This window comes from Lolium perenne, chromosome 6, assembly GCF_019359855.2.
Source record: "Lolium perenne isolate Kyuss_39 chromosome 6, Kyuss_2.0, whole genome shotgun sequence".
Lineage (NCBI taxonomy): Eukaryota > Viridiplantae > Streptophyta > Magnoliopsida > Poales > Poaceae > Lolium > Lolium perenne.
The window spans coordinates 193,690,470-193,703,588 of NC_067249.2; the positions used below are offsets into that span (position 1 = coordinate 193,690,470).

The 13,119-nt window shown below is 44.1% G+C and overlaps 1 protein-coding gene across 1 annotated transcript; it reads right to left on the minus strand.

Moving 5' to 3' along the window:
- Positions 1 to 337: 337 nt before the first annotated feature.
- On the minus strand, positions 338 to 7,640 carry LOC127306554 (DNA topoisomerase 2). Its single transcript, XM_051337211.2, has 21 exons — positions 6,999 to 7,640; positions 5,924 to 6,228; positions 5,769 to 5,835; positions 5,415 to 5,685; positions 5,130 to 5,329; positions 4,838 to 5,047; positions 4,639 to 4,752; positions 4,406 to 4,519; positions 4,076 to 4,240; positions 3,810 to 3,995; positions 3,568 to 3,723; positions 3,341 to 3,474; positions 3,093 to 3,261; positions 2,715 to 2,987; positions 2,445 to 2,631; positions 2,310 to 2,359; positions 1,815 to 2,231; positions 1,603 to 1,737; positions 1,435 to 1,509; positions 1,217 to 1,313; positions 338 to 1,130 (listed from the first exon to the last, which is right to left on the minus strand). Exons 1-21 carry the CDS (start codon positions 7,566 to 7,568, stop codon positions 520 to 522), a joined length of 4,506 nt encoding a protein of 1,501 aa, XP_051193171.1. The 5' UTR covers positions 7,569 to 7,640; the 3' UTR covers positions 338 to 519.
- Positions 7,641 to 13,119: the final 5,479 nt, after the last annotated feature.

Here is a 13,119-nt window from a genome sequence, read left to right on the forward strand (position 1 = left end):
GATTTTCCTCAAACATCCTATACCCTTAGATACAAAAACATTTGCACAAACAAAGATGAGAAACTATGGGGTGAGAAACGATTCCAGCAGCATGATCAGCACTGCACAATACCCCATAACAGGGACACCGCCGGACAAAACAGAGCATCCAGCAGCTATAAAACAGCAGTAAGACAGCACAGGTTAAAGGTGATACCAGATTCCACATGGATTTCAAGGTAATCAGGCTAGCTGGATTTCAGAACTGGAAAATAAGGTACCAGATTCCAGATGGATTTCAAGGTAATCATGCTGGATTTCAGAACTAGAAAATAAAATACCAGATTCCACAAGGACAAACATAAGTCTCGAATCGATTAGCACACTGGATGTCTGGGCAACCTAACATAGCATACGACGCACAAGAGATGCACCTAAGCAAGCACCAATGCATCAGATTAGCTAACCAAATGTTTCAGAAATTAAACGGACAGTCACACTGCACTCCAGGCAGTTTTTAAGCAGCTCAACTAAGAAGGTCTAGTCGTCATCGGAGTATTCAGAGTCATCACTCACATCCAGCACATCTTCATCATCAGAGTCCTTGTCTTCACTCTCAGACTCGACGTAGGTTAACGTCGTCTTCCTCTCCCGAACTGTCCTTCTCGGTGCAACTGGCTCAGCAGAGCTTCCGGAGGGAGGAGCGTCAGCATCTTCTGTGCTTGTTGACCCTCTCTGCAGAATCGAGCTGCTCTTCTTGTTGAAGGGGGAGGCCCTGATCTTCCGCACCTTCTTCTCAGGTGAAGGAGCGCTGGAGTTGCTGTCGTCTACAGGTTTGAATGTCTCTTCCAGAACCTTCTGCCTCATCCCCTTGCTCGGAGCTGGCGCCCTCTTCCTGGCTGCAGTAGTCTTTGGCTTCTCAGCAGCAGGTTTCTCAGCTGCAGGCTTTCTTCCTCTGGCTTTCTTCTCAACTGGTGCTTCGGTGGTCATGGCAAACTCTTCATCCTCACTCTCATCGGTGGGCACTGCTATGTCCTCATCAGACAACTCAATCAAGGATGCCATGGCCTTCTTTGCTGCGCCTCTTTTGCTTGGCGCGTTCCTCCCTGTCTTTCCTTTCTGCTGGCCTTCTGTAGTCTCAGTATCCATTGCTACAGAAGTGGTTAAGCCATCAGTTAATAATTTTGTAATAAGAGGTAAATATTTTACGGTCACAAACAGGAAACATGGGCATTACCACTAAGTTCTGGAGAGGAGTCATGAAGAGTATAAGCCGCCAGACGGTCTTTCAATTCGAGCATGTCCTCCTCTTCATCTTTCACCGGTGCACTTGCCTACGAAATAGTTGAATTGACTTGTAAACACAGCACACAAACTAGAGAGAGAGAGAGAGAGAGAGAGAGAGAGAGAGAGAGAGAGAGAGAGAGAGAGAGGAGGCTTGCTAAAGGAACCCACCTTCTTGGCTGGTTTCTTCCTTTGTGCTGCTGGTTTCGGCATTGGTGCTCCGTAATCTTCGTCATCACTCCCAGCCTTGAAAAGTTCAATTATTTCATCAGTAAACAGGAAACAACAATGCTTAAGACTCCCTGCCATAAGAAATGCATCAATTGTGGTACTCTCTACCTTCTCAGACTTGACAGCAGCCTTCTTAGGCTGTCTCTTGGGTGCTGCTTTAGATTCTGCTTCCTTCTTCTTCCTGTTCTTTTCCTGTGCATCCCTTCTTTTCTCCAGGGCCTTTTGAAAGATTGTGTCGAGTCTCTGTATTAAAATTGAGTTAGATGTGATCATGTGAAACAGAAAACTTCAAGGGAAACATCAGTGACCAGAAAGCTTACATCCAGTTCCTTCTCAAGAGCGTCAAGGTCTTGAAACCAAAGTGCTTTTGGTTCTGTTAGCCTCAGTCTCTCAACTTCAAGACTTAAATTCTCCTGCTGAGCAATGAGCTGCTGTACCTTCTCAAGAGTCAAGGTACCAATTGACATTGAGAGGAGGTAGTCATAGTCACTAGCATCTGCAGCATCAGCAGGGCTCTCTTCATTTCCTTCATCATCGTCTGTAGCCCCTGCAGCTACTGGCTCATTCTTCTTCTTATTCTTTGGGAAACTTGCATAACCCTTCTGCTTCAGCTCCTTAAAAAGCTCAGCCCTCTTCCTGTTATTGACTTTAATCTCGCCCTTGACAACAGCAAGAATAAACCGTACTTTTTCATCAAGCTTCCTCATTTCCAGTGTAATATTTTTGAACAAAGCATCCTGCACAGCAAAAAAAAAAAAGTTAATGGGTATTCTCAAATACTAGAAAAGCATCCAGGAAAATGTCAACACATGTACCTTTCTTTTAACATAGTATTCTAGCCTCAGTGTAAAGAACTCTTCAAGTACTGAAAAGTTGACATATTTTCAGTGACAGCAATGGAGACAGAAAAAAGTTTGTCAAAAGGAAATTGTTGCATACAGGATACCTACTTTCCTCTGGGGTCTCGTACTTTCTAATTTTGCCATCCGGACCAAACAAGTGCATGTTTGTTATTGCCAGTGTGGACGTGAGCTTGAATTTCTTCACAAGGCCTTCTTGCTTAGCAATGTTCATGTTTTCCTCACTCAAGGTGACCTCAAAATCCACATTCACATCATCACAATAGGACCTAACAGTCTGCAAAATGATTGCGATTAAAGAACATTGGTTATTAGGGAAACATGTATACCCAAGAATGAATTGTTTGTGCGATTAACTACCTCGAGAAATGGTGGTTCCTTTTCCTTGTTATTTTCCTTGTCTTTGTCCTTATCCTTCTTCTTGGTTTTGTCCTTATTCTTGTCCTTACCTTTTTCCTTGTCTTTCTCCTTGCCACTCTCCGCACACATGGATTCAAGATAATCTTTGTAGTCTCCTGTCCAACGGCGGATTGGCAGCTCCGTGATTTTCAGCATACTGTCATTCGGAGCATCTATAATACCAGTCATGGTATATGTTACACCAGTTGCCTTTATAGTTTTCTCAATAGAGCCCTGTCAGGTGAAGAACAGAAAATTTGCACCATCAACCATTTGTTAGTAGACAGAACCAAAAGTGCATACTGTACAGAACAATGTTGGTAAGCGCATTTTACTGACCTTGAACCCCTTGTACCAAGGATCCATTGGCTCAACAGGCTCATCTTTTAGCAATCGTTTCAGATTAGCGATAATGTCTCTTGGATTATAGTTTGGGACATAGGAGCTCCATCCAGTGCCAATGCCTTCACTTCCATTGACCAAAACCATGGGAATGATTGGTACAAACCTGAAGAAATGGTCCCATTGTTTAGATACATCTGTAACTCTATTCAAAATCACAAGGATGAATGTTCCAAGAGATATACCAGCTCGGTTCAATAGACTGTCCATCTTCATTCAAATAGTCCAGAAGAACATCATCATCCTTTGGGAAAATTAAGCGAGTGACAGGTGATAATCTAGTGTAGATGTACCTTGCACTAGCACTATCTTTGCCTCCCTATAAGGAATGAAAACACACAAATAAGCATAAGAACACCATTTTACAAAGATCAGGGTCAAATGGTACTCAGCTATTAGAGAGTTATCCCACCTGATTTCTGGTGCCAAATTGGCCAAGGGGTTCCAAGAGATTTATATTATTGCTGCCGACAAAATCTTGAGCCATTCCTAGAATCGTACTTGCCAGACTCTGCTCACCATGGTGGTACGCTGAGTGTTCTGACACATAACCAATAAACTGTGCCACCTGTGGCCAACAAAAGTAACAATTTAAGAATATGCTGTGATGATCTCAGATAGAGAAGTTTAAGAACTCTTTTTCAGATGGCGCACCTTAGCCTCTTTAACCAAGTTCTTCTTGAACGAGCAAAACAAAATCTTCCTCTGGCCTGGTTTAAGACCATCAACCATTGAAGGTATTGACCGTTCAAGGTCTGCCATCGAGAAGAGTATCAGCTCTTTATTGATAAAGTCCCTGTACTTGATGCGTTTCTCGCGTTGGTCAAGGCAAGTTCCAGGCTAGAATTGGGTATGTGAGTTAGTTTTGACACACAAACCAAGAGACCTATGCTAAACTGAGAAAAGATGCAATGTTTAACCTGAAAGTTGCTCAGCCAGTTCTTCCGGTCACTAATCCTTTTCTTGCTGAATGCCAAATCAATTGCAATATCATCTTGGTCATCCGCCCAGACAAAATCCTTCTTGTGCTTGGCAATATGTTCAAAGTACTCCTGGCCTTCTGCAGCTGTGCTGGTCCCTAGCCCCTGAAACAAACAATGTTTTAATTAAGACGATGCACAACTCCAGAATTCTCACTTATAGTCCCCTCCACTAAAACATAAGGAAAAACAACATAAACATACAGAAAAACAACATCACATGGAGAAACCATAATGCAAGAACAAAATGAGCAAGAGGTAAAAGCAAACCTTGTAGTACTTTATAGTCCAAGCACTTGCATTTCCCCCTAGCTTCTCTTTCCATTCTTCATAGTCTGGCATCGAGTAAAATGACAGGACAGATTTGTTCCTGTTATTGGTTGCCTGTAGAAGACAATGAAACTATTATTTTTTCCGCTGGACAGAATATAACAAATTTAGTACTGAAGAATGATACAAAAAAATGTATTAAGAACTATTGACTGACAAAAAGAGTTCCCTACCTTGATAATTGGAGTGACGAACTCAACCAAGAAGGATGGAACTTTGAGGAGAGATGGCCAGAACTTGTGAATGAAGTTGATCAACAACCCTTTAATGTGGGACCCATCATGGTCCTAAGAATTCATCAGCTCAAAGTAAGCCAAGAAACAACCTGATTTTGACAACTCGAGATAAAACTGGAGATGTTGCAAGACAGACCTGATCTGTCATTATCATGAGATGGCCATATCTCAAGCCATTTGTGCTATCATAATTCTTCTCATGCTGCAAACCAAGTATTTTCTTTATATTCTGGATCTCTGCATTCTCCGTCAACTGCTTAGTGTTTGCTTCCCTCACGTTTAGTAATTTACCCCTAAGAGGAAACACACCATAATGATCCCTTCCAACTTGACCTATACCAGCCATCTACAGAGGTAAAAAAATGCATACCCTTCAGTATGACAGCAAAAGTATAAACTATGGCATATGATAGGTTAGCATTACTCACAGCTAGAGCCTTTGCTGAATCTCCTTCAGTAAGTATCAAGGTGCACTTGTCAGAGTCCTTGCCACCAGCGTCATTTGCATCATCAAGCTTAGGAATGCCAAGAATATTTGACCTCTTGGTTCCATCAGTCTTCTTTAGATCCTTCTTTAGCTTGTAATCAGCCCAAGAAAGGAGATTATCCACAATCCCAGAGCTAGCAACTGCAATTGTTAGAAGTGAGTGTTACCATTTGCTTGTGCTGCCACATCAGACAGTACAGGATAAAAAAGTTCACTCATCAAGTACCTTTCTTAAGGAAATCCAAAGGGAGATCACACCTGGACCCAAAGCTTCCCAGACGAGTTGTCAAGGTCTCCTTGGTTTGCGAATCAAAGGCAGGGTTGTCAATGAGCGCGTTAACAAAGACCCATAAATGGCCCTTCACAGTATGCAGCTTCACATTAGCATTTTTGTTTTTCTTGTGCACAGCTTCCATCACATGGCTGGCAATTTGGCTTGCCACATGTTCAACATGAGTTCCACCTCTTATGGTTGCAATTCCATTCACGAAGCTGACCTGTAAGCAAAAGAAAATGTGTGAAATATAACTAAAACCATATCAAAAGAACCAAACATCACAGAAGCATAGCTCACACGTACCTGCTGAAATTGCCCTTCACTTAGACTCACACACACCTCCCAACGATCATTTACCTTTAGGTGGAGACTGAAAGGAAGACAAATTTGGATTAGCGCAAATAGTTGGGTAGGAACTTCTCACGGATAAACCCAAATTGATCAAAACTATGTCAAACCTTTGTAGCTCCGGTCCTTCTTTGTTAGGTCCTTCTTTGTTAGCAGAGTCAATATACAGTTTCACGTATTCTGGGAAGCTTTTTACTGGCACCTTCTGGCCATCTAACTCAACCTTCACGGTTTTGCCAAGGGTGCCCGCCATATCAACTACTCTCTTCTTCATGAGTGCCACGACATCTTGTTCAAGCTCACTCATATTGAACTTTTCAAGGTCAGGCTTGAAGGTAACTCTGGTCCAGTTCTCAGACTGCTTGCACTTTGTAATCTCAGGCTTAGACTTGTTGCCCATGTTTCCGGAGAAAACCTGCACAAGTAATCAAAGAGGAATGTCATGCTATATCAAGACTTCAGTGCCCCACCTTCAAGAAACCAACAAGAGACAGTAGTTAATACTGCATGAACCATCTATATTTTCAAGGTAAACCTTACTGACCAGTGCTACAAACTATTAGCATAAGCATAACAAACAAGATTCAGAATAGAAATGATTACAAAAATATGTGTAACCTGGCTAGCATGGCCTTGTATACTCTTAGCACTATTTGCCAAATTAAACAGCACAGATAGTGCTAAACTACCAATCTAATGTTAAATACCCCGAAAACCCCCAGATTTTGAGCGGCCACAGCCACTGCACTAACTAGGACCACATGGCATATCAACAGGACATGCTAGTCTGTAATGTGTGTATCCAGAACTGACAGAAATCTCCATTTCTCTAACCCACAAACAATGTCCAACCCAAAAGCAAAAAATATCCGACAGAGATACAGACAAGGAGACGGTGACTATCTCACCAGATTCTACTTATCTATCAATCTACTACAACAGCGCAGATAATGCTTAACTACGAATCTACTATTACATACCCCAAAATCACCAGATTCCGAGGTTGAGCGGTTACAGCCAAAGCACTAACTAGAACCACATGGCAGGTCAATAGAACACCCAAGTCTGTAAAGTGTATAACCGGAACTGACAGGTAACTCGATTATTACTAACGGGGGGTGACAAACCACAAAACAAAATATCGGACTGAATGCGGTCAAGGAGGAGACGGTTATTATCTCTCACCTGCTTGTACTTCTTCTGCCTGCGGCCATCAGCGGTCTCGATGACGAACTCGGTGGAGAAGATGTTGGTGAGTTTGGCGCCGTACCCGTTCCTCCCGCCGGTGGTCTTCCGCTCGTGGTCGTCGTAGTTGCTGCTGGTGAGGAGGTGGCCGAAGATGAGTTCCGGCACGTAGATGCCCTCCTCCTGGTGGATCTCGACGGGGACGCCGTCGCCGTTGTTGTAGACGGAGATGCAGCAGCCCGGGACGTCGATGGTGACCTGGAGGGAGTTCATGGAGGGGTCGCGCTGCTTGTTGTCGGCGGCGTTGACGAGGATCTCGTCGAAGATCTTGTAGAGGCCGGGGACGTACTCGACCTCGCGGTGCACCATGGCGCCGCCCTCGTACACCCAGAGCTTCTGCTTGTGCTTCTCGACGGAGCCGACGTAGGTGTCCGGGCGCAGCAGGATGTGCTCCAGCTGCGTCTTCTTCTGGTACGTCTCCTCGATGGTCTTCCCGGCGCCGGGGCCCGGCCCCGCGGCGGAGTTGTGGGAGGAGCTGGACTTGAGCGGGGGCTTCGTGGCGGCGGCCATGGCGGGCACACAGAGGTTGTGTGCGCGCTAGGGTTTGGTGTGGGGGGGTTGCGGAATGGGGAATTGGGGATCTGGATGAGAAGGGGAGGGGGGCGCGGGGTTTAAAGAGGGCTGCGGCCAACGGGCGAGGCGTCCGAGATTTTGAATTTTGGGGGCGCTGTGGGCGGGATTTCTGGTGGGAGGTTTCGGGAACGGAAGGCTAGGATTGCGGGGGGCGTGGATCTTGCGGTGGAAATCGAATTCAGTCCACCTTGGAGTATATAGTACTGTAACAAAGATGGAAATTGTGGTGGGGCCTATAAACTGCCTAACTCAAACTGTAAGGTGTTCAAACCTGAAGTACGTGGCCGTAGGGCAGCTACTATGTTACCCTAGCTGTGAGACTTGTCGTTCGGAACCGTGAATCAAATCAGGTTCACAACTTCGATGTACCAAAGAAAAATCTATTGTCTGTTATCACGTTGTGACAAGTCGCATTTCTAGCATCACTTTCCTATCATTTGAAAAAAAATGGAGTGTTTTTTATCACCGTGAACAGGTGGTCGACTTAGAGCATCTCTAGCGGATCCCTTAAAACACGTTATGGGGAGCTGAAAAATTATTTTAAGATGTCGTGTGGGTTTAAGTGGAACAGATCCCGCAGACATCCAACGGATCCTGCGTACACTTACAAAGATTTGTTCCCTTGGTGCATGCGGGATACCGTTAAATATATGCGTTTGCAAATAAATTTTAGTTTTAAACATGTCAATAGTCTGCAAATAACTTTACAATAGTACCAAGCCCAATTAGACAATAGTTAACATCCAAAAAATTGTATTGAGCGAAATTGTTAAACAATTATTGGGCTTTATGTTGCTGGGCCATGTGGCCCATCTATTGACCCATGAGTTGATGTATATATGTCTGCCCCCTCACTCTAGAAAACCCTAAGAAAGACACAGAAGTTCTCCACCCACCTCCAAGGTCAGCCACCACCTCTCTTCTCAATATGGTATCAGAGCACTTGAGGGCAGAGATGGAGGGGCTGCCAAAGATGAAGATGGAGTGACAAGATCAGTTGCAGGCTGCGGCGAATCTGGTGGTTCTGCATCAAGAGAGCACAAGGGGAGTTTTGTGGCAAGACTAAGCCATGTCAGAGGACTTAGCCAAGGCCCTGGACAGGCTGGTGGAGCTTCTCACCGCCAAAACTGCGGAAGCTGTTGTTGTGGCAGTAGATGGAGCTCCTCTATGTGCTGGCTCTTCACAGGCTGAGGGAGTGTAGAAGCTTGAATTGATCCTAAATAAGGTCAAACTGGAGGGTGTCAACAATTACTTGAGCTGGTCAACGAAAGGATTGTTGCTGCTGAAGATGAAAGCTCTGGAGGGATATGTGCTGGGGGAAGTTGATGAACCTGTAGAAAAGAAGAGTGTTGAGTGGAAGAAATGGAGCACTACCGATTCAGGTATACTTGCGTGGTTGCTCAGCTCTTTATCTCCATCAGTTGTTGCATCAGTTGAGGCACTCCCTACTGCAAAGGAGGTATGGGAAGCTTTGTCTCAGATGTATTCTAGTAAGGGAAATGTGATGTTGGTTTCTCAACTTGAGGATAGAGTGCATGATCTGACTCAAGGCGAAAAACCAGTACTGACCTATGTGGCGGAGCTGAAATAGTTGTGGGCTGACTTGGCTCATCTTGATCCCTTGGTGCTTGCTCATTCTGAGTGTGTTGTGGCAGCGAAGAAATGGCTTGAAGGTAGATGGGTACTTAAGTTTTTGAAGGGACTGAATCCGAAGTTTGAGAATAGAATGGCAAGCCTGATGAACGAAACTCAATTGCCTTCACTTGAAGTTGTTATAGCTGCTATTGGGCAAGAGGAGACAAGACTGAAGTCCAATGAAAAGGAAGACTTTACACAGAGGCCAACCTACCTTGTGTCTGAGAGGCAGGAGACCAGGGACTGCTACAATTGTGGAGTAAATGGTCACCTAAGCCATCAATGTGCAGCTCCACCTTATCGTGCCAGAGGAGGTTTCACATGTGGTGGTTAGTACAGCACGAGATACTACAAAGGTGGTAGAGGCAAAAATGGAGGAAGTTACTATCACAACTCGGGTGGTTCACAAGGAGGGGCAAGAGCCAACATAACAGTTATGGAGGGAGGGCAATCGACAATTGAAGGAAATGTAATTGAAGGAGAAGGGAAGAAAGGTGAACAACAAGGAGAAACAAGCTTTGGGCAGTTTGCCCACTTCGTCTACACCAAAGGTAACATTGAAAATGTCTCTCTAGTTGCACATAAGCTAGATTCTGATTGGATACTGAATTCTGGAGCCTCCAAACATGTTACTGGTAATATTAGAGAGTTTGAGTTGTCCGACTAGTATCCATCCACATATCATGAAACCATTCAAACTGCAGATGGTACTGCCCAACCTATAAAAGGTGTTGGAGTTGTCCAATGTTCATCTAGCATAAAGTTATCATATGTTCTACATGGGCCTGCATTCCCAGTGAATTTAATCTCACTGAATAATTTGGTTGATCAATTTGATCATCGCGTTATACTTGATAGGTATATGTGTCTGATTCAGGAAAGGAGGACTGGAAGGAAGCTTGGGGACAAAATCAGGTGTAGAGGATTGTGGTACCTGGAGCGAGAGCATCCTGAGATGTTGGGATACTCAGTGGTGCTCGGAGCGGTCCAAGGTGGCAAGGAGTGCAAATCCATGATTCATCATTGTAGAATGGGGCATTTTTATAAAATGAACAAAGTATTTATTGACGTAATGAGTGGAGTAGACATGAGTAAACTGAAATGTGATGCATGTGAGTATGCTAAACATACTAGAACATCTTATGTGAGAAAGGGGCTGAGAAGTGTAGCTCCTTTCACTCTCGTGCACTCTGATGTATGGACATGCCCCATTATGTCTATTAGTGGAATGAAATATTTTGTAACATTCATTGCATGCTATAAACGCATGATTTAGGTGTATCTTTTACGCCACAAAGATGAGGTGTTTCAGTGCTTTCAGGATTTTTGTGCATGTGTGAACACTCAGTTTAAGGTGCATGTGCAAGTGCTTAGAACTGATAATGGGACAAAATACGTTAACAAGAGTTTTGGAGGATTCTTATTAGAGAAAGGCATCATGCATCAGATTTCCTGTCCAGATACCCCGCCCCAAAATGGAGTAGCTGAAAGCAAGAATCACCACATATTAGAGGTAACTCGCTCTCTCATGTACACTATGAATGTACCTAAATTTTTGTGGAGTGAGGCTGTTCTAATTGCTACCTTTCTGATTAATCGCATGCCTTCACGGATTATGGGCATGAAATCTCCATGTGAGCCACTATTTAGTGAAAATAAGTTATGTTTGACGAGGGTATTCCTCAGTAATGCCCACCTTTTGGGGCTTAGGGTTGATGGAATCCTGCAAGCTAACACGAGACATCGGATACCAACAAACGGGAGAGAGATTTACCCAGGTTCGGGGCCCAAGAGGTAAAACCCTTACTTCCTGCTTGTCTGATCTTGATTATCGAAATTATCGGGTTACAATGGGGTAGCCGAAGGCTAAGACTATGATCTCGTCGAGAGGCTAAGATTTCTAATGACCTAGCTCTAGACTTGCGGTGGTTCTGGTTGCGGTAATTGTGTGTCCCTCGGCAGACCCTCCCCTAGCCCTTATATTGCAGGCCATGTCCCGAGAGTTCTGTCCGAGTTCGGCTAGGTTACAAAGAGTTCTACGTCTAAACTTTCCTTGTTGTTCGTCTTCCTGCCTTGTTTGTCAAGAACCTTTCTTCGGAACCGACATAACGGCCCACCTTGGTCGGTGGATGATCTTCATGGGCCCCTAGTTGGGCCGTAGGAGGTAGCATAATATTGATTACCTGAAGGGTAATGCCCATATCAATGTTGCTCCCAAGGTTTTTGGCTACACATGCTTTGCCAGAGATTAGAGACCCACAGTGAGTAAGCTCGATCCCAAGGCGGTGAAATGCATCTTCATTGGCTATCCTCCCGGGCAACAAGGATACAAATGCTGGAATCCAACTGAGCGCAGAACGTTTGTGAGTATGGATGTCACATTTCGTGATCTGAACCCTTTTATGGTGAGAACGCAGATTTGAGCATGTTGTTTGAAGGCCTTGATCATTTGTCCCCTACGACTGATGTTCAAGAGGGGGAGAGTACAGTCACACCAGCAGAAGTTGCACCTCATGCAACAAATGGGCAACCTCCTTCTTTGACTGTTGGATCGCTCCCCTTCTTATTTTCAGCCCCTGAAATGGATGATGCCTGCACAATTGCATAACCACGAGGCCAAGAACAACCACTTCAAGAGTACTGCAGGAGGAGGCGTCGTGAGAATGTTGAACAGGGGGAGGACAATAATCCGGTACATCAAGAACCACAAATGCAAGAGGAAGAACAATCTTCATAAGGTAGTCCATCTAGTGCACCGATGGATGAGAACTCAAGTGTCACGGAGGGTTCAATAGACTTACGAATTGCACTAAGTAAAGGGATTAGAGCAGCTACAAGTAGACGTGTGAAGAGGTATGGCTTTAATGTTCATGACATTAGAATTTAAAAACTATGTGTCGTACGAAGCATTGTCACCTTCCTACTGTGCATTTGTTACGTCCCTGCAGTTGGTGAATATTTCTACTGATTGGAAAGTAGCACAACAAGACGCTAAATGGTGTGCAGCCATGAAAGAAGAGTTAGAAGCGTTGAGGAAAATCAAACTTGGGAGTTGACTGACTTACCTAAAGGAAAGAAAGCAGTTGGATGCAAGTGGGTGTTCACATTAAAACAAAGTACAGAAGGAAAGATAGAAAGGTATAATGCAAAAATGGTTGCAAGGGGATATAGTCAAACATATGGGATTGACTATGATGAAACCTTCGCCCATGTGGCAAAAATGAACATCGTGAGGATCTTGATATCATGCGTGGCAAATTTTCGATGGACATTGCATCAACTAGATGTGATGCTTTCTTGCATGATAATCTTCAGGAAGAGGTGTATATGGAGGTGCCACCAGGAAAAGTGTGCAAACTAAAAAAAGGCTCTTTATGGCCTGAAACAATCTCCAAGGGCTTTTTTCACCGGTTTAGAAGGGATGCGCGTGGCATAGGATATGGATAGTGTAATGGTGATCACACTCTGTTTTACAAACACTCAAATCAAAAGATTACTATTCTAGCAGTTTATGTGGATGGCATTATAATTACTGGTGATGATGAAGCTGAAATATTCAGATTGAAGAGGTGTCTAAGTAAAGCTTTTGAGGTGAAGGATCTTGGCCAAGTAAAATATTTTCTGGGCATAGAAGTAGCACGATCTGCAAGGGGCATAGTGTTGACACCGCGCAAGTATGTTTTGGATCTTCTAAACGAAACATGGATGACCCAATGTCGAGCAGCGGCAACACCCACAGGTCAGAATCATAGGATAACAGTTGAATCTAGGGAATTGGTGCAAAAGGAAAATTAGCAGAAGCTTGTAGGAAAGCTACTATATCTATGCCATACAAGGTCGGACATTGCTTATG